This window comes from Morus notabilis, unplaced genomic scaffold (assembly GCF_000414095.1).
Source record: "Morus notabilis unplaced genomic scaffold, ASM41409v2 Scaffold98, whole genome shotgun sequence".
NCBI lineage: Eukaryota > Viridiplantae > Streptophyta > Magnoliopsida > Rosales > Moraceae > Morus > Morus notabilis.
The window spans coordinates 959,135-980,695 of NW_010359472.1; the positions used below are offsets into that span (position 1 = coordinate 959,135).

The following is a 21,561-nucleotide window of genomic DNA, read 5'->3' on the forward strand; positions in this document are numbered from 1 at the left end:
TCAATTTTTTACCCATCCCGGCTACTGGACACCCTATTGCATGGACCGAGGCTTTTTGACAACATTTTTCTTTTTGGGAGAAAGAGAGAAATAGGCCAAGACTTGAGATGAATTAAAATTAATAGGCCAATAGTTTACATAAGTTAATAAATAGGTCAAATTACTATTTTTGTCCATAACTTGTCTGGTTATGAATCATAACTTGACAAGTTATTGTCTATAAATCACGATTTTTGTCCATAACTTGTCTGGCTATGAACCATAACTTGACAAGTTTGTCCATAACTTATCTAGTTATGAACCATAACTTGACAAGTTATGGCCTATTAATTTCTATAACTAAAAGTTGGCCTATATACTTCCTTAAGCTTTTCATATTGGCCTATTTTCTATTATTTCCGTTTCTTTTTTCATTTTTAAGGCCATGTTTTTGCAGACATGCTCAGAAAATTGTAAGGATGGTGTCTACGAAATTTCAAAATATTTTGACGTCATTTTTATTTTATTTTATTTTATTTTTTAAATGCAAAAAATAGAGAAAATCATAAAAAAAAAAGAATATACATAGACAAATGGTGCCGCTTTTTACATTAATTCTTAAAAATCATGTATTAATTTTAGAATTCAAAGACAAAAAATATAGAAAATCATAATTTTTTTAATCTAAATGTGATTTGGTGAACATTTTACATTTGCTAAAGTTTTTATTTTTTTTGGTATGCCTCATCATTATTTTTTTTTTTTGAACTACCGATATTCTCTTTTTATCTCTCCCGTCGGATTTAAATGAAGCGGTTTCTAAGATAAAGCAACTTTTGTACGGCTCTGTCACTTATACTCTGACGCGGATTGCTGAGGTAGCTTTGACGCCCTATTGCGAGGTCGAGGCTTTATATATCTTCAGCGATGCCTTACTGAATTCATTTCGACAAGAACATTCATGTGTAATAAGCAATGCATTTAAGTTGAATGGAAGATGAATACATGCTTGATTTTTTTTTTCTTTCTATTTTTCCTATCCTATCTATTATTTAGAGGAGCATAAGCCTTTTAAGAACAAAGGCGATCTTATCGAGTAATCTTACCACCATTGCGTCCCTAACCTCGGTATCCCCTAACAAAACTAGACGCAACATCAGGTGGATCACTAAAGAACACCTCAGCTGCCCCATATCATTTCTGTCCCTTGTCCCTGCTTCTTTTTACTTTTTATTTTTTTGATAATACCACCGTCTCTTCGTGTACAACTATTTTTTTTCCCTCTTATTCTTCTTATTATTCATTAATACTCTTTTGAATGATATAATATTTGATTGAAAAGATATTAAGTATAAAAAATCAAGACCTATGCAATCTAAAATGATATTTGTCTTCTTTTCCTTGATTTTAAATTCAACTATTTATAGACGCAGATCGTAAACAAGCAAAGCCCATGCAATTTTCCTTTAATATGCAATGTAATTTTACAACAACTGAATGCAAGTGAAACTGGAAATATAAACAATGAAATCTGCTCATTGCCGCCTACAAAGTAAGATTCTGAACACCTTAAAACTTAAAAGCATGACTCCAAATTTGTTTATTTCTTCTATTCATTTTTCTCTTGGGAGTGGGAAGAGGTGGGGAGGAGTGCTAAATAGAGACAATTGAATCCACTTGTAAACAGACAGATCTTGCCTCTTTGTTTTCCATGAGAACGTAAATGAGAGCGCATTAAGCACCATGATTAATAAAGCACATTTTACAGTAACATATGGTACAAAGTGTAGTGATTTCAGTGAATTAGCAATGGTTTCTTTTTTTTCCTCCCCAATAGTTTTTTTTTTCTTTCGTCGAATAAACAAATCATCTCACCCTTTACCTTTGCAACTTTTCAGGGTTCAAACCCTGGTAGGGTTTTTTTTTTTTTTTTTTCAACAAAAAAAATATATATATCCTCTCCTAATCTTTTGGATCAGAAACCTGATTTTGGCATCTTTCAAGAATAATGTTGCAATTGTTCATCATACGTGCATCGAGGAGACCGTGATTCCAAAGTTTGATCATGAATAATCTCCAACACCTGCCAACTCAAAAGCATGTTGTTATAGAAGATAAACTCGCAACAATAAAGGCAAAGTACCCAAAAGGAAGTTTTGAGAGGTGTAGTAAAAAGGCATATGCATTTAAGAAGATATCTTACTCAAAAATTGATAAGAAACAGACTAACATTTGTACGGGCCATTTCAATGGGGAAAATTAAGTAAATGCAAAAGAACGTTGAGTCGCTATTTTGGTAAAATTAAATCCAAGGGAATCTTAGCTATAAATGACGGTTGAAAATTCACAAGTGAATAAAATTACCATATCAGAGATGGGTTTTTGACCAGGTCAGGTCCATGCAATTTTGAAAACGCTTCACATGCCCAAGGAATATGACCATCAGCGAGTACCCTGTCGTCACAAAATCCAAATATTTTAGAATGAACTTAAGGCCATTTTATCACGCGTCAATATGAACTGATGCATGGTTGAAGTCGAAGATTTATAACAGCAAATGTAGAAAAAAGAACTGTCAAACGGCACCAAAATCTAACACCAGTCTCTGCTCAAGTTGTCAATGAACAAGATTCGAGCAACTTGTTCATAAGCAAAGCATATAAAAATTACATTAAAAGAATCAACACCGCTGTCTACATATAAGTTGGCTGGGATCAGCAATTAGGGATTCTCTGAGTTTTTTTAACTCGGTAGCACTGGTACATCTTTAAGAGTCATTTTCCATTTTATTTGCAAATTCCAAGGATAGCATGGCTCTCATTTCCAGAACTCAGACATTTTTTATTTTTTGTTTTTAATGTATGGGGAAACATCACTGTTATATATACTACAAAATGACTTGTATTTCTTGAACAGTCCATTAACAGTTGAGACATGTGACATTTGAATGCAAAGCATAAATCATTCCCAAAAACAATTTCAGGTTTTGATGGCATGTAAGATCACGTCCAAGTATACATTGTCATACGATGTGAACAACAAAATAAATCAAGTGATGCGGAATCGGAAAGCTATAATTTAGGAAGTATCATTATTAATTAGGATAATTTAGATTTATTCTTAGGATATAATTGATTTTGAAGATAAATTCATGAAAGGTCCCTGAACTTTCTCCTCTTTTTATAAATTGTCTCTATGTTGAAAATTGTATCAAATTTAGTACTTGAACTAAATAAATGTGTCAAAGTTAGTCCCTTTGAATAAATGGATGGGAAACTTTTTTTTCCCCTCGTATTGGAAAACGTTGAATATAAGAAGTCGTACTAAATTTAGCCCCTGAATCAAATAATTGTTTATAGTTAGTCCCTCCATTAGATAAATAGAAAGAATACATTAAATACATATAGCTTCAACACCGTTCTAAATCATTTTTTATTTTTTGTTTCTTTTAAACAAAAAATGATTTTTTTATTTTTTATTTTTTTTACATGTTACCAACTTGTGTTTGTCCTATGCTTTATGAAGGAAACAAAAAATTCTTGTATGGAGGTAGAGGCTAGAAGAAGGCTTGGAGTTAGGGTCGGGCTGGGATCGGAGGTTGAGGTCAGAGCCGAGGTTGGGATATGATCGAGATTAGTGGGCGAGGTTGGGTTGAAGGTACACACTAGGGTGGTCGAGTCCGTATAAGGCCTAGGATTAGCGTCAACACCGACCCGCCCCAATCACAACCTTGATTGCAACCCGTCTCTCAGCCACAACCCCAATCTTGATCCCAATCCCGACCGCAACCCAACCCCATCCTCAATCTTAGTTTCGATTTTACAAACAAAAAGTTTATCTCCAAGAAAAGATTTTGAACATTTTTTCAAAACACAAGAAAGTTTCCTCAATTTTAAACAAGAAATTGAGAAAAGAAAAAAAAAAAAAGGCGGACCCCAGTGCCAAAGAGGCTCCCGTACTATGACAGGCTCGGGGGAAAGCTCAATCCCATAGAGAACTATTTAAAAATATAATGTAAAACAAAGCCATGGATATCAATACTTAGTGTTTATTTATTTAATAGGACTAATTTTGATATACTTATTAGTTCCGGTAAATTTGGTACAACTTTATTTATGTAGTTCAGGGACTAGATTTGATACAACTTTCAACACAGGGATTCACATACCACTCATGAATTTAACTATTAATTTTGCGTTATTATGATTTTGTTTCCCCATTGTGATAAGAGTGATAGTAAACTATTTATGAGTTGAAAAGCTATAGTTTAGGAATTATTTCTATTAATTGGGATTATTCAAACTTATTATTAGGATATATTTAATTTTGAGTGATAAGGGTTATGTTTCCCGATTGTTTAGTTTCCTATTTGTGTTAATTGTCTATCTATAAAGAGAAATGTTAGTATCACTCTTTTTGTCACTCTTTGTATTCATTGTTTGGCATGTAGACTCCACTAACATGATATATTATTATTTAAATAGAAAATGAGATTGTGGAGTCTTCATGCCGAACAGTGAATGCAGCGAGTGACAAAGAGTGACAAAGAGTGATAAAGAGAGTGACAAAAAGAGTGATGCTAGCATTTCTCATCTATAAATAGCTATGCAATTGCTTTCCATAAGTGATTGATGATTTCTTTGTCATCTCTCTCTCCCCCTAATTTCTCCGTCTCTTTCCTCTCTTTTCTCCTCTCTTTTCACTCTCTATTTTTGCATCAATTGGTCAGACGGGAACGGGGTCTCACAAATTCCTCTAATTCCAGCCTGATTTCTACTTAGTTCATACGGACACAATCTCTTTTACTTTCCTTGTGGACATGACTACTATTTAGCAGTGCTTGATTAGCTCTCGCATGAATCTTCTTCACACTGATTTCAATCGGATTTGTCAACTATATTGGCTGGATATCAATACCTTATACTGATCATAGAAGCTAGTGTGACCAATGTCCCTTCTCTTTTAGAATACAGATTTCACGCGGGGCATATTTCTTTAAAAAATAAACCAGAGAAAGAGTCAATTCCTTTAGCCTATATCTTGTTCCCAAAATCATTTTGGTCCGAAAACATTCATAAACCATAAAGACCCCTTCAGAAAACAAACTTCTCCTTGCCTCAGAGCTTCTCACACCCTGCACCACCATCAACATACAACGACACCGACACCCACATAACCCCCACAACCGTAATCAAAAGTAGGCAATCTACAGAACCCAGCTGATAGTGTGACGAATCTTGATCAAACTACAAGTTCTAGTGAGCTTGCCTCGGCACCTAGATCCCAAAATGATACCTAGCAAGAAGGTTGAAAATAAGAAAGATTGTGACAGAACGACAAGGTTGTTCATCACAAGTCCTTGCCCGAGCCTATTTTTGATGATCCATCTCCTTTCAAATCAATTATGCCATTATCACTTTGTTCTCACACTTCAACTTCTCTTGAAATTTTTGCTAAGGTTATCCTTTACCAATGGAAACAAATTGCTCTAAATCTTGCAAAGTTCACTTATATAATTGCATACTAAAATTCCTTAACTTTCTCTTGCTTCCTTTCAATCTAATGCATGTTTACTTGATTTTCCTTCTAATGTGACTGTGTTTGGTTTTAATAACATGGAGTTGTTCGCTTACTGTAGTGCTCAAAAGCTTCGAGTGTTTTCTGTGAATTGTGATTGTTAAGCAAACAAAGTGTTTCTACAGTCAACAATCAAGTTCCTATGGCTTTTACCAAAATCAATTGATTGAAGATCTTCTTGGTCTTCCGATTGTTGCTTCAATGATTCTTCCGAGTTTCAACTTGCCGGAGTCAAATTCTCCAATCAAGGGAGAATGATGCGGCATAAGAAAGCTATAATTTAGGAAATATTAATACTAATATTATTGCTATTATTGTTAACGAGGATTATTGAGATTTATGATTAAGATATATTTAATTTTGAGTAATTAGGATTATGTTTCCCAAATGAGTTAGTTGATGAACATCGAATTTAATTATTTTTCCCACTTGATTTCTTTTTCCCCATCTCTGTCTCTAATTTTTTCTTCTCTTTCCTGTTTCCTCTCTCTTCACTCTTCTCTTTTCTCTCTTCAGTCATCACCAAGACAATAACAAAAGAATTTAAGAAACAAACAAAATGACTTCTAAGGAGTGACAAAAGAAAGTAAAGGAAAAGTTGGAACTAGGGGAAAAAAATTACCGTTGCTTCCGCACAAAAGAATTCCACATGTGCATCATTTGTTTCTCATCTTTAGTCACGTCAACAAAATCATCAAGCATCTACAACATTGAAATGAACAAATGCTACTTAGACTAATGAATTCCCTTTTTTGCTGCTTAGTAGAACACACATTCCAAAAGATAACCATATATAAAAGTAAAAGCCATAGGACCAAGCTCTATAACTTTGCCAATTTACTTTCATAAACTTACCTATATTGCTTAACCCAACCCTTATTCTTCTAGTGCAATCAACCATCAAACGAGAAGCAAAGACAAAGTAGAGCAAATTATTAAAATTGTAACCATATTAAAGGAAAACCTAACCACAGTGGAGGCATCCCAAAAAAAAAAACAAAAAAACAAAAACAAAAACAAAACAAAACAAAAAAAACAAAAACAAAAACAAAAACAAAACAAAACAAAAAAAAAAAAAAACAAAAAACAAAAAAAAAATCAACTAGACTACTCATAGTTACAATTGGCATGAAATCAAATAGGAAATCAAGCAAAGTTATATGGTAAAAGTGGTGGTGGAACTTAGCTAAAACTGGCAGTCGTTTCTTATCCCAGAAAACACACGCACGCACAAAAACACACATATATGTATGCATATACTGTCGTGCTGGTGGCTGTAGCAATGATATTAGTGCCATGGTGGTGCTTTGCACCAGTAGATATAGTGATGATAACAGCAGTCATGATGAATATGATAATCAGTCAAGGGTTTGTTATGCAAAATGCCTCAATGATTAACTCAGAGAGAGAGAGAGAGCAATTATCAAGCGTACCCTTCGATCTTCAAAGTCTGCAACATCATCATCAACTTCATCCTCACTATCCCTATCTGACAACACTTGTTCTATTGCCATGGGCTTCAAGAGAATGAAAAAAAAAGAGGGGGAAAAGAATAAGACAGACTAATAGATGCATTTTGATCACAAGTGGACTAAAATCTTTAATCAAAGATGGAAGATGACAATAATAAGAAAATTTCCCTGAAAAGCTGCCGATACCATCTTCGGTTACCAATAACTACCTCACATTTATCACAATGAAGAGTATGGGAACATGGTTTCAAAATTATAAACGCAAGAAATAAAATATAAATACTGTTCAAATAGAGAGAAAAAAAATCTCATAGGAAAACAGAATAGAACTTATCATTCCGGCAAATATAATTAGTCAACATTTCTAACTTGCATGAATATTGTTCAAGAGCACAACACTCACAAAGGTTTTGGTAAATTTAAAGCAATATCCACTTCCTCAATGGCCCCTTACAACTAGAAAGCTGTCTCTATTCATATTTAACTCAGTCAAGATCTTATTTTCCTAATCAGAGAATATTAACATGCTGCCAATATGGTTTATCATTTCTATTGGGATGAAAGATTAGCATGAGGCAGGGTTCTCCTTCAAGTGTGCGTGAAATGTGACAAACAATAATAAAAAGCTGAAGAATATTAGGCGGTGTAGAATCCAACCCAGTGGAAAGGGGAAAATAGAACTGTGCCTCAAGCCCCACGTTCAGTTCAAATTTAGGTATTATTATTCCAGAGATTGGACAAGCTTATTCCCTTCCCTTTCTTTGCTAAAGAGAGAGTAATTAACTGCTACACCAAGTGCATTATCTTTTACTTTTTCTCCCCAAAAATGCATATAAAAATGAGTAATTTAACAGTTCTAGAGAATTACAGACAAAACACACAGAATTTCTAAGCAATAAGCATTACAGTATAAATCGCTTGTCACCTGGGCTCTGTGAGAATGAAAGAACTGCCGCTTCCGCAGTAAGGTACAACTGAAAAAAATAATTAGTACACTAGATCAAATGCTAATCCACATTTTCACACTCAGAAGTAAATTAAAACGAGGGAAAAATGGAGCAAAGAAAAATGGATACATGAAAAATCGGCTGATTATTGTGTGTATTGCATATTGAACAAACAAGATGTTCCCCTATTAAAACAAGAGAAAACCTGTTACCAACAGCCGATATATACAAGTAGTTATCGATGAAGCCAACAAAAATTTTCTTTTGAACTACATTTCCTTTGTAAATCAAAGTTAGCCTTATACATTATCAAAAACTCATCTAGATTGGATACCCAAGGATAAACAAAATGACCAACTCCTGAGCAACTTGAGAAGTTTCGCAGTGTCAAATTTGGACATAATCAACATATTTAGGTTGGTGTTGCCCATAAAAAGGATCCTATGTATTGAACATAGTTTAGCAAGAACATTTATAATGTACGGATAAAGGTCAGAGAGCTAGAATTTCGAAGAAGGAAACATAGACTATTTTGATCCACAAATATAAACAAATTTTAAAATAGAACGATCAATGAGACAATTCATACATATATATATATATATAACAATTATAAAAAATAAAAAAAATAAAAAAACATCTTTAAAAACTTGAAGAAAAAAAATATTGTATTTTCATTGAAGATCAGAATAATGATGATCAATAATATCAAAGACTATCAAGTTCCATTTAGAATCTTGGTAAGGTTGCAACTTTAGTAGCGACCATCTTTGTTGTTAACTCCTCAATTACCTCAAATTTTTGTAAAAGCATTTCTTAATTTTAGATGCATCATGAAAAAGTGAACTTAATACTTCAGCTAAGAACTTGCGAGCTCTATCTCACTTTTCTAGAATGAATTCCTCAACTTTCCATTGTAAGAACTTCTATGATTACATGCAACATTTTTTAGCATTCATATGTATAAAAAGAAAAGGGGAAACACACTTAAATACACACACACACACCCCATGCCACATTTTTTTCAGTTTGAAAAAAAAAAAAAAAAAAAAAAAAAAAACCCCCCACTGATGTAAAAAAAATCCCCCACTGATGTACAAATAAATCTAAGGAGAAAAGCGACATGCACAAACAAGAAATTTCAGATTATACCAATGTTATTATCCTCAAGACTGGCTCAGTGGCTCTGACGAACTAGGAAGAGCCTAATCTCTAGACTTTTGAGTGGGAACGACCATATTTTAGATCATAGTTAATAACGTTAGAGCATCCCCAATGCAATGCTATAATTGATGTGTCAATTGCAAATTTAGCATTTGGGTGCAAAAAACACTCTCCAATGCAATGCTATTTGTTGTGCTAAATTTCCCATATGTTATACTTTGTGACAAATTTCCCACCAAGTATAGCATATGGGAAATTTGGCATTTGATTGCTATTGGTTGAAACGTTTACTTTTTCATGTAATCATTGCAACTTTTGCATTTTCTAATTATTTTAAAAATAAAAGTTCACTTTTGCAACTTTTAAAGTTCAATATTATGGGAAAGAGTTAGCATTTCAAATAACATTATGCATTGGAGCAAAAATGAAAATAACATACCATATCACACTTTTTGATGCTATATATACAATTGGCATTAACATTTGCATTGGAGATGGTCTTATATACTTACGATTGGCTCTAACTAAAAAATAGAGCCTTGACTCGAGGAGAGTTTGGAGTGGCCACTACCACTACATTATTTATTTATCTCAATGGGAAATAATTTGTACAAGTTCAAAATGGAAACACAACATTAAGTCAACGAAAACTACATAGGAAGAGAGAGAATACACACTTCCTAGGGTCTGAACGTTCCACAGATAGCTTTCTTGTCTTTGCGAATTGCAACATTGCAGGAGGTGCAAGATTATTTCCACACGTTGATTGAACACAACCAGGATCAGCATTTGATAGCAGTAAGGCACTTGAAACTACTGCACCATAATAGCAGGAAGTAACACTTCGTACACGCTCGTGAGCAGCAATACCAACAATATGAAAATAATTCTAACCTGAGATACGAGCCCTTTCACCTTTACTGGAATGAGCATCTGAGATAACAAGAATATTTTTTAACAATTTTATAATAAGAGCATATGACTGTAAAATAATACATATATATATATATATGTATAGTAGATGGACGAATAGACGGATAGAGGATAGATAAACAAGCACAGGGCCCGTTTGAAAGGTATACTCAAACCATGAGTCTTGATTCTGACGTTTGAAATTTAAATTTTTTGTGAGAGGAAAACACTAGCAGAATCAGTGATTTGAGCTTGAGTATATGAAACAAACGGGCCCACAGACACATGCACATTCGGATACGTATGTGTATGGGTGTGCATATAAATATGTATGTACTATGTACATATCATAAAACAGCTACGAGGGGGAAGAAAAGAACAAAAAGTTCTCAACAGGATCAGCACGAGTAGAAGTATACTGCAATGCCTTGTGACCTAGTTATGGTCGGAAAGCATGATAAAATTGGTAGGCTATCAACTCATGCTACATTTCAGCAGATAAAAACAAGTAATATTTTCATCGCAAGTTCTTCAACAATTCTCTTTTCACTCTTTTCCTTTCTATGAGTGAAGAAGATTTTATAACTTGTCCTATTAATCATCTGTGGGATGCAGAACTTGTAGAAAAGGCGAGGATTGAGAGAAAGTGGGAGAAGGGGAATTAGAGAGAGATTAAAGAACTTATGAAGAAATTGAGAGAGAAATTTATAGGCAAACTAAATAACGAAATAGGGAACTAAACCAAAACAAAATAAGGAAACTTGATAAACGGGAAACTAAACCTAATTTCAAGATAACATAAATTCTTATAAAATCTTAATTCAAAGCTAATTGATTTGATCTTCATCACCAAATTCTGCATTTTTAATACTTGAGAGGAAAACCTAGCAAAAGACGGCACAATGTTAACCTCCTCTTGGAAGTTCAATCCTACAAACTAAACATAACCTTCATGTTCAAAATCTTATCATAAGCCCCAAATTTACAGAGACAACAAAAGAAAGTTTTACCATCTGCCTTGTCCAATAGCTCATAGACTCCCGCGCGCAAATTAGACTCCAAGATATATGGATGCACATGCTTTGCACCATGAAGTAGGTTCTTCAGTCTCTTGCGTTTAAGTGGCTTTGAGCTTGAAATAGACATATAAAGCATTCATAAATGTTAACTCAAATAAAAAAAATTAAAAAAAAAAAAAACACACACACACACAAAAGAAATGCAGTACAAACTTTGGCTTAAAACAGAAACAAAAACATGACTTACTAAAAGAAGAATACTTGTAGCTTAGGATCAACACCATCTGCAACAATCTAAAGATGAAAATTAAAGGCTTAAATTTGCAGAGCAATGAATGCTGAATAGTGCATAGATACAAAAAATAATTATTAGAGATGTAATTATATTGTTCATCGATATGTCATATACTTAAAATTGTCAATCCATTAGCGTTCAATCTGTACGAAAAGGAAAAACACGGAGTATTTGCATGTGTATCAATATCGATTGAAATTTGTTTATTTTAAAATAATAAAAAAGTATATTCATGTATTGTCAAGAGAATCCCTCTCCAAAAAGCCATTTGGTTTCCCCTAATGAATCATCATTCATATTTCGCTAGAACTTCCTTGGGCCAATGCTCATGATGTGACATATGCTAAAGGAAATCGATATATTTTTAGACATAATGAATGAACCTCGATCTTCAAACCTACCAAACCAAAAGAAAAATTATGTCTAAACCTAGTCTTTCCTTCACAAGCTCCTAGTGAACCAAATGCACCTCTTGAAAAAGATGAAAGTAAGACACAAGGATGTGACCAGTAACCCTTCTTGTCCCAAGGCTATTATTGATGAACCAGCTCCTCCCAATTGAACCGTATTCCTCCACATATGTTGTCGAAAGGTTCTGATGCATTGAATTTCCTTCAAAACTAACAATGGAATTGATTTTCAATGAGGTAGAATTGTTTCCCAACCCTAGTGATCAGAAGGCTCGAGTGTTCTTTATGTTTTAAATCATATTCCTCCAAATCTATCACTGAAGATGTATCTTATGTAAGGATGTTTCTACAATCAAATACTACATTCATATGCCTACTTTCAGAATAAAATGTTCTATGAAAGAGTTTCTTGAGGTTCAAATTATTGCTATATGATTGTCGGCGTTTAAACTTGTCAACTGTCGGAGTCGAGTTTCTTCAACCCGAGGAGAATATTTTTTTTCTTCTAAAATGGTGCGGCATAGGATTAGATAATTTTAATATTTTAGATGTAAACTTAGATTTATCTTTTAGATTTTTTTGGAATCATCATTATCTCTCAGAAATATTAAAAACTAATTAAGTTTTATCTTTTTGTTAATTTAGATCTCTGTAAATACATTAGTGATTTAATTCCAATTCCGACTTTTGATGAATAATGAATACTTTCTTGTTTCCTTCTTTCTAGTTCTTCTTCTTTTTCTCTATTCGTCCATCCTCTGGTTCTATTTCTCCTCTTGATTCCCTATTATCAACCTTGATCTATTCTTGGCCCAAGCATATGATTAGATAGAAGAAGATGACAAAAATAGTAGTATCACCATTTTGAGATGAACTTTATAGTTGGTTGGGTGTTTGGTTAGCTGTTGTTATTGATAAGTAGTCTCATAAGCAGTTAGAAGGTTGTTAGTAAGAATTAGTAATAAAAGGTTTGGGAACTAATGAGGGGCATGGTCAGATTGGTGGGAAATTGGGGAAACCTTCGCGAGATTCGATGGTTTGTCAAATACCTCCATGTTAGTGTTTGTTGATTGTACTGAGATTCATCAAATCTTCTTCAATAAAGATTCAGTCATTTCAGTTCAGTTTCTTTGTTTCTAGTTAGAATCTTATTGTATTTTTATCAATATCTCAGTTGCTTTTACCAGACTAATTCCAGTAAATGAAACAGGAAGCAAAAGACTATTTCACGGTTGGAGAAAACCGGCAGACTATGAAACCCATTGTTCAACATTGCAATGAACAGAGCCTGTTAGGAACCTAGCTATTTCTACAGTCTATTCTCACAAAATAGAAGAAAGAATTGATTCTATTGACTGAATCAAGAAACGCATACAAAGAATCAAAGATAGCAACATTCGAGAGACTGCAACTCTCCTAACGGTTTCCCCAAATTCTCATAAATCAGACCATAACCCGCATAACTCCCAATCCCTCCCTTTTATACTGCTAACTCTCTTCTAACAAGTAACAACTACTAACAAACTACTAATTCCCTTAAACCAACAAACAGATCCTATCAGAGACCTTTAGCTAAGTGCTGCCTGGGCATCTTGATTGCAAATAAACAACATATGGATTTATCAGTCATCTCATTACAGAAAAGGCAAAACAATCCTGTAACTAAAACCTCAATGTAAGTGCAATGCACACACGACGACACGTAAGTGTTATATGGACATCCATACACCCAACAATCCACATGGAACCTAACTACAACAGAGCATTCATAAGTTAATAGCAGTAAAGTGATATGAAGAACAAGCAGAAGTATTCTTAAGGTTATACTATCAGACCTCCGATCTCCCATTGTCAATTTTGACAGACACGTTCACAGCTTGATACTCTTCTGTCACCTACAAAGTATTCATTAGCTCAGTAGTCACCCAGACACATTCACACTTCACCATATCTAAATGTGGGATTGCCACCAAGATTCTCGAAGATTACCAACCCAAAACTCAAAGTTGAAGAGATCATGCGATGAGGTCAAGTGAAATCTCAGGCCCTATAAACAAAATGAAAATTGGGACTTCATTTCATAATTAATTTAAAAGAATGAAAAACCTTAAAAATTAAAAAGGAAAAGTTCGACCTTAAAGCTTGCACATTTAACCAAGCAGAATGGGCAGGAGAAGTCTTCAGTTACTGCAAGATAATTTACCAAAATTATGCCGCAAACAAGATCACGATAGATTAGAGAGGAAGATAGAATAAATAAAAAATAGAAAGAATAGAAAGACAGAGATCGGGAAAAATAGAAAATGTCTAGTATATATCTCTGAGGGCTAAATAAAACACCACTAATTATCAGCACATATATAGAATAGAGCACCATTGTACTAGCCAGCAAAGAACTTTAAGTCAAAAATTAAATACTACTTTTCTTTTTGAGATTATAATACGCCCAACTTTATGGTAAGAAGGACAAAAAATATATATATATGATATCATAATTAACAAAACCCAACAAAATTGACCAGAAGACAGGTTTTATACTTATTTTTTTTATTAATATATTTTCCTTTTTCAGACTCATAATTTCTATTTATTGGTTTACTTATTTGAGAAAAACTAAAGTAACATGTGTAGGTCATATATTTAAAGCTGCCCGTGAAACAGAGCATTTAAATTCAGTGTCTAAATCACAAAATTTTTGTTACTTTTCAGGTTTCACTACAAATCCTGAACACACGGATCCTTTCAAAAACACAACACAAACTTCTCGGAAGAAATTGAAAATTCCTTTTCAGTCCTCCTTTTTCTCTTAGGTCTATGAACTCCTGAACAGAGCCCGTCCCGAACCAACAATACAAGCTTCTCAAAAAAATATATAAAAGATACTAAGAGTAGTAATAAAAATAAAAGGAAATTCTTCTTAACACGGCAACCACCATCCCCACCTCTTCTCTCCCTCCCTCACACTGACTCAAAAAAAAAAAAAAGGAAATTCTTCTTAACCCGGCAACCCCCATCCCCCCCTCTTCTCTCCCTCCCTCACTCTGACTCAAAAAAAAAAAAAAGAAAAAAAAAGGAAAAAAAAAGTAGCGATTCTACTTCTAGACACACTCTCAGAAACAAACAAACAAAAAACCAACAACAACAACAACAACACTTCTCAACACACAGCGCCTCAACCCTCTCCCTTCCTCCCCAAGAAAAATGAAAAATCTTCTCCACATTGCTCGAATGACCAGCCTTCTTTATTTTGTTCCTCCCGGAAATATTTCCCATATTTTTATTTATAAAGTAAATAGGCAATATTCCTCCAACCTTCGCAATGAATCTATGTTATATCTTTAGGTTCAAAACCAGCCAAGCAGAAGATACTAGAAGCCTATAGGAGAATTTTATCATGCAACATATTTTCCAACCAAATGTCTATATAAAAATTCCCACATACGGTTTCTTTCTTGTTTACATATTGTCTAGACTAATACCCATGTCCATGTCATTATGTTAACCTAAAAAGCCATCAAGTGTTACATAATGCCACCATGTAAAGTGAAAATGACTTTGTATCCCTTCAGTCCTTTTGTTGACGAATACAACTTGGACTTGGAAGAAGTCCATGACCATCAAGAGCTTCGACGCGCACATTCGCCATTCCTTCCCAGATCTGACAATAAGTCAAATTCAGGGAAGCTTTACTCTTGCTATGTTCTCAACAATACTCTAGCCGAATCTAGATGACAGTCGATTGCTAACCAAAATTTAAAGAAAGAAAACAAAAATTAGAGAACCTGAAATGTCTCTTTAACTTTCCTTGACAAAATTACAAAAAACACACAGCGGTATACTTTGGGGTGTGTGTGTGTGTATACTCATCAAACCAACTTCTTTAAAGACTTAGATATACAAGAACAGTGAGAACAAAGAAATGATTCAATCAACAGAGAGCTACAGAGAGAGCAAGAGAGGAACAAGAAAAAGTATGCAAAAGAAAAAAGTGTAATACCTTCTGTTCTTTGCAACTTATTGCTGTAGTATCTGTAATTAAAAATGACATTTCCTGCCCTCAACCTGAATGAGATAAGTGACAAAGTTTTATCTATGTATTAAATGATTCACCACAATAATGAATCAATCAAACAACAAGAATGTCATTTCTCTATGGTGAATCAATAAAATATCCTGAATGCCAATTATCAAAAGAAAAACAAAAAGCAGGGGACAACAACAACGATAACAATACCAAAGAATACTGTTAAATGGCATTCACATCTAATATCCTAAAACCGCTGTCAAATTCAAATGCAGATACACACTACAAGACATAAATGACATTTTGCATGCATGATTAGTCCGAGTCACAACTCGCATGAGGTCATCCAACATTTTATTTCTTAAATCAAAACATGGAGAAAAGGGGTGCAGGAAAAGCTAGCTTTGCCTTCTACTTTCCTTTCTCTCTCCACTTTCCTAACCCTCATATTCTTCTTTGAGTCCTCCTTTTAAGCCTTGGTTTATTTCATTGCTAATGAAACTTACAGATCTCAGCATAACTCTTCAAAGATAAAAGTGTCTTACCACTACAAAACTAAACACAAAAGTAGATAACCTGAAATTTTATATAGAAATAAGAACCTTAGAGGAAGACTTCAAGGCAAAAAACATCAATTACCCAAGCATTCGATATTGAACAATTTGGGTTCTGTTGCCTTATTGATTAATTTTGGAACTGTAACAGAACAAAATTGTTTAACATCAAAGCGTACAAGTCTCCTATCAAAGAGATGGTTTTCTATGGAGTATACCTCGGTCCTTTAAGACTAGTTTGGTTGAGAGCTCTCTTCTGAGTTTGATTTAAGTGGTACGGCCCTTTCCTAGTGCAATTGATATGGTTATAGCTGTCTTTTTGATCATTTGACCAGGGAAGCAAAAAGCTTTTCAAATTTAAAGATAAATATCACGATAATGTTTTTTGGAATCTAAATAGTTTTTACTATCTTTTTTCTGTGTCATAAAATGTCTTATTAAAAACAAAAGTCTTGTATGCTTAGTCGTGCATGTGGCTATTGCTTCAATCTTGATCTCAGATATGTAGCTAGTTAAAGTATTTTAAAAGAAATACACTTCGTAAGCTCAAGATTATATATCACCAATAACAACAAGAACAACAATTAAAAAGTAATCAATTGTCCCACTACATGTGATTTGAAAGCAAAGGAAGACCTAACAAGTTACCGAAGAGCATCGAGTACTAATAGTATATCAACCCAGCAGTATATCAACCCAGCAACAATGATTTTTCTTAAGCAATGAAATCACTGTAATATCCATAAAATCAATGACCTGATGTAAAAGCAAATAAAACAATTACCCATGAGATGAATGAAAATTACCGAATAATTTGAGACAATGATGAAGACGGAACGTCACCACATATATATGAATTGTAAGGAGATTTTTCTCTAGCACCAAACTCTTCTGCAGAAACAGTAACTTGAACTTGCTGGGAGTTACTCTTCAAGACCCAAAACAATCAAAAAGTAAGAGGTTGTCATCAATATGGTTCTCAAAGTAGAAATGTTGAAGAGAACGTATACAGGGTTGATCAAGACATGGTTTCGTCAAATTAAAAAAGATGTCGGCGAAACAAACCACAGTTTGATCATGATATGGTTTCGTCAAATTAAAAAAGATGGTGGCGAAACAAACCACAGTTTCTAGATTATATGGAACTTCAATTGAGATGCATTTTTCCTCATTCGAACAGCTCAACTGCAGGAGAGAAAGAAGTTAATAACTTAAATCTGGCCCCATCATCCATAAGAGAACATGCAAATGGAAAGTGAATCTTTACCATAATTTTTTTTCCCTTGGCTACCATTAAAATAAGAAATTAATTGCCAGTTATAAGTTCCACATTTTTTGTTAACCAGTAACCATATGATAACGTATACCTTCAAGAAGCAAGATTGCATATCTACAGTTGACATCATCTCAGCTCGCTGTCCCAAACTAAAGTTTGGCGAATTTTCCCACGAGATATAAAGTGATTCCAACGGTATCTTGCTCCATAGACAGTATCCCCCAACTTTTGCTGTTAGCAAAAAGGAGATTAGTTTGGAAAAAGAAAAATGAAAAAAGAAAGAAAAAATTTAAAAAGAAAAAAGAAAAGAAAAAAACTCCTGTATGTCTTCAGACTTGAGACATCCGCTAAAAAAAATTTAAAAAAAAAAAAATCTTTTACGGTCAGTGGAGAAAGACTTGGAATTCAATATCAGGATAACTGAAGATCAACAAAATCAGGATTTTTTATCCAATAATTTATTTTAATTCTTTATCTGCCCATGCGTATTCTCCAATCATTGTGTGTTTCTAAAAGCTGCCTAGCCCATAAGCTAAGATTTTTAGCAAATGAAACGGCAAAATTTTCATAAAAGACCTTTGTGTTATTGCTCTAGTTTGTTTTCCAATTTTTCTGAGTTTTCCTGAATCAAATAAACTCCCTGGTCCAAAGCATTTTTTGACAAAATAAAAAACAAAATAAATAATTGGAGATTGATAGTAAAAAAATAAATGAAACAAAATAAAATTCAGAGAATTCTCTATACATAATTGGGGTCAGAAGGATACGGAATAGTAGGCTTCTGATAGATTACACAAAAAAGAAGCGAGTTAAGCAAAACTTACAAGGAAAAGAAGCCATATCAAAAGCACCCTTTGATAGATTCGTTCCACCAACAGAATTTTGGACTCCCACTGCAAGAAAATAATGAAGAGACAAATTCAAATAAAAGATCCTTATGGCAATTAATTCATATCAGTAGTATGACATCACGTATGCATACCAAAGCTGACAAGCAAGATGGAAACTGCGCCAGATTTAACCTCTGATGCCAGCTTATTAATATCAGGCAGAATAAAATTTGCTTGGACTTGATTTCTCCCCTCAACACCAGTGGAATTGGTTAACATGCATGCTCGGTTGAATCGATATACAGCAGAGTACTTTTTTTGTACAAAAAGAATACTACAATTAGACAACAGATAACAATCTACAGTAGAGAACTACCTCTGGTTAACACTAGAGAAAGTGGAATAAGATGCAAAACGATATACATTGACTGTTTAACTTGAATAGATTCTTACCTCAGCAGCAGCAATATCAGAAACTAATCTTGCCAAAAAAACATACAAAGGAAACAAATTCTGAGTTTGTGCACCGTTGTTCTTGGCCCTTGAAAGGGAAACTGTCATTTGTATTCTGCAATTTAATTAAAGAATCCAATTAGTCCCTCAAGTCAGTCTTTAAGCTTAATCCAAAACAAAAATAACAACGAAGTCCAACTATTCTAAAGACTTTAACCCTAAATTGCTCTTTGCAATGAAAGATGAAACACAAAACATCAGACAAATTCGATCTTAGCATTACGAAATTGCTAAGGTACATAAATATTGGAAGATTAAGAAATAGATTTGCAGAAAACATTTTCTTTTAATAAACAATTCATAGAACCAATATGAACCATGCCATAAAGATCATTCTATGTATAGCAAATTGAGTGTGAGTGTATTGGGAGCAAGAAGTGGGTTCAAAACCATCAACTTCCTATCGGCATCCATAACTGGTTCCAGCATGAACAACTAACCAAATGCTGCTCAAAACCATATTAGGAAACTAGAGAAATAAGGAATTCCTTAAACAGTCACAGAACAAAGGCCATATACACTAAACAATGAAAAAAAAATTAAATTAAAAGGGAAAAGAAAAACTTATTGTAAACCATCCAAACAATACTATACACCAACTCTTTACCAACAACAAATTCATAAGCAAAAATTCTCTATTGCACAGGCATCAATATGAGTAAACAGAATTATTTCAAACAAATTATACCGAAAAATGATTATATTACCTCCTTTTGTGCTTTGCCTCTATTTTGTAACTCAAACATCTTTGAAGAAATGACGGCTACAAAAGACCACAAAACGCAACGAATCAAAAGGGAAAAAAAAAACATTTGATTAAGGAAACAAGCATCCCATTTTTACCAAAACGTAGAAAGCATCAAAGACGAAAATTAGGGCATTTAGGGCGAACCAGAACTCACATTTCTTATGGCACGGCGCTGAAGAATGTTGTAGAACTCGACGGGCTTGCAGTAAACGGAAAGGCTCTCTTCCGCCGCAATTTCCTCCTCCGCCGACATACGCGCGCGCGATTCTTGCCGGCACATCTAGTCCGTTAATCTAACGGAGCTGAAATCGAACAAAAGAAGGAAAACAAACCAATAAAAAGAGAAGAAATCCTCAGAAATCACCTGAATCGAAACAAAAACTCAAAGAACACCGAATTCGAACGCGAAAGACGATTCAGCTATGGCCGAATGAATTGAAACACAACAAGAGCAAGAAGAAGAACTCGTTTGTTTGAATTTCACGGTTCACGATACGAACGCGAAGCTCAAACGCTAGGGCAGTGGCTGAAGAGAGAGAGAGAGACGTAGAGAGAGAAACTTACGGAGCCACCGGAGAGAGAAGATTGAGAAAAGAGAGAATATGGAGTTTGTTGGTTTTGTGTGATGTTTTGGTTTGATCTGCCGAATTCTTCTGCAATCGCTATCGTTTGCTTCATTCAACTCCTCCTCCGCAACCTTTTGCTACCTCACTCTGACAGCATATCTCATGCTCTTTTCTTTTGCTTTTTTCTTTTTATTTACCTTTCTTCACTGGGATATTTATCTTTGAATTAATTACAAGAATTTCTCAGAACTATTCCTGCGTGATATTTTGAATTAATTACAAAAATTACAAGAAAATTTGATAAAAAGAGACTACAATAAAACAGAAATGGGAGATCTAAACCACTTTTTTTTTATAACAAAAAAATTATGACGTGTACTTTACGTGTCAAAAAATAGGTCATATCTAGTTTATGTGTATGGGTCATTTCAAAAAATTCTCCTCACCAACGCTCAAAAACCGACCATTTCTCTCTCACAAACCGACCACACGACCGATTCCCTCACAACCTCTCACCGGTTTCTCTCTCGCCGAGTTTCTCTCATCGCTCGACAAAACCAACCATCTCTCCCCGACAAAACCGACCCTCTTTCGCCGAGAACCGACCACACTTCTCACTCTCCCCGACAAAACTGACCCTTCCTCGCCGAGGACCGACCACACTCCTCACTCTCCCTGACGAAACCGACCCTTTCTTGCCGAGAACCGACCACACTCCTCACTTTCCCTGACAAAACCAACCTTTCCTCGCCGATGACCGACCACACTCCTCACTCTCCCCGACTAAACCGACCATCTCTCGCCGAGGACCGACCACCCAAAAACTGACCATCTCCCTCACTAAAAACCAACCAAAAACCGGCGACTTCCACGACTGAAATGGCATCACAAAATAGCTCTTCTTCCTCAACTAAGACGGCCATTTCCCGAACCCCCGTCGACGAGGCAACGGAATCTGCTCAGGTAAAATTAAAGTTTTATTTTTTTCTACATTTTTACAAGAACAAAAACTTAATATAAGAAAACAAGAATTGCATACATTAGTGTGTGGTCTGTTCGTATCTTAGTCAGTTTTGGTTTCGCTGTGGTCTGTTCTAGGTCGGTTTCAGTTTTAGGGTGGTCGGTTCTTGGTCGGTTCAGTTCGGGTCGGTTCCAGGTTAGGTCGGTTCTTAGGGCAGTTCTGTGTCTTCCTGTCAGTTCAGGTCGGTTCTAGGTTGGGTCCCATCTTGGTCGATTCTAGGTCTGTTCTTGGTCGGCCTCGCGCGCACGCCCGTG

General features: G+C 34.6%; 1 protein-coding gene across 2 annotated transcripts; it reads right to left on the reverse strand.

Moving 5' to 3' along the window:
* Window positions 1-1,827: 1,827 nt before the first annotated feature.
* LOC21407391 (polycomb group protein EMBRYONIC FLOWER 2) lies at window positions 1,828-20,446 on the reverse strand. Of its 2 annotated transcripts, none has more exons than XM_024163174.1 (22): window positions 20,285-20,446; window positions 19,875-20,022; window positions 19,680-19,735; window positions 18,913-19,027; window positions 18,612-18,771; window positions 18,454-18,522; window positions 17,721-17,860; window positions 17,476-17,538; window positions 17,160-17,281; window positions 15,773-15,837; window positions 13,910-13,962; window positions 13,769-13,822; window positions 13,611-13,670; window positions 11,318-11,364; window positions 11,062-11,183; window positions 10,034-10,072; window positions 9,817-9,952; window positions 7,954-8,002; window positions 6,990-7,073; window positions 6,179-6,258; window positions 2,344-2,433; window positions 1,828-2,062 (listed from the first exon to the last, which is right to left on the reverse strand). In XM_024163174.1, exons 2-22 carry the CDS (start codon window positions 19,998-20,000, stop codon window positions 1,942-1,944), a joined length of 1,851 nt encoding a protein of 616 aa, XP_024018942.1. In that variant the 5' UTR covers window positions 20,001-20,022; window positions 20,285-20,446; the 3' UTR covers window positions 1,828-1,941. The 2 variants fall into 2 exon arrangements, with proteins under 2 accessions (XP_024018942.1, XP_024018941.1); XM_024163173.1 differs by having other exon boundaries at window positions 9,817-9,955.
* Between the last annotated feature and the right edge of the window lie 1,115 nt (window positions 20,447-21,561).

Coding starts and splice junctions, on each gene's coding strand:
- LOC21407391 (XM_024163173.1), bottom strand. CDS start 20,000: ATGTGCCGGCAAGAATCGCGCGCGCGTATGTCGGCGGAGGAGGAAATT. Junction 18,772..18,912: donor CTGATATTGCTGCTGCTGAG/GTAAGAATCTAT, acceptor GTACAAAAAAAG/TACTCTGCTGTATATCGATT. Junction 17,539..17,720: donor TGCAATCTTGCTTCTTGAAG/GTATACGTTATC, acceptor TCTCTCCTGCAG/TTGAGCTGTTCGAATGAGGA.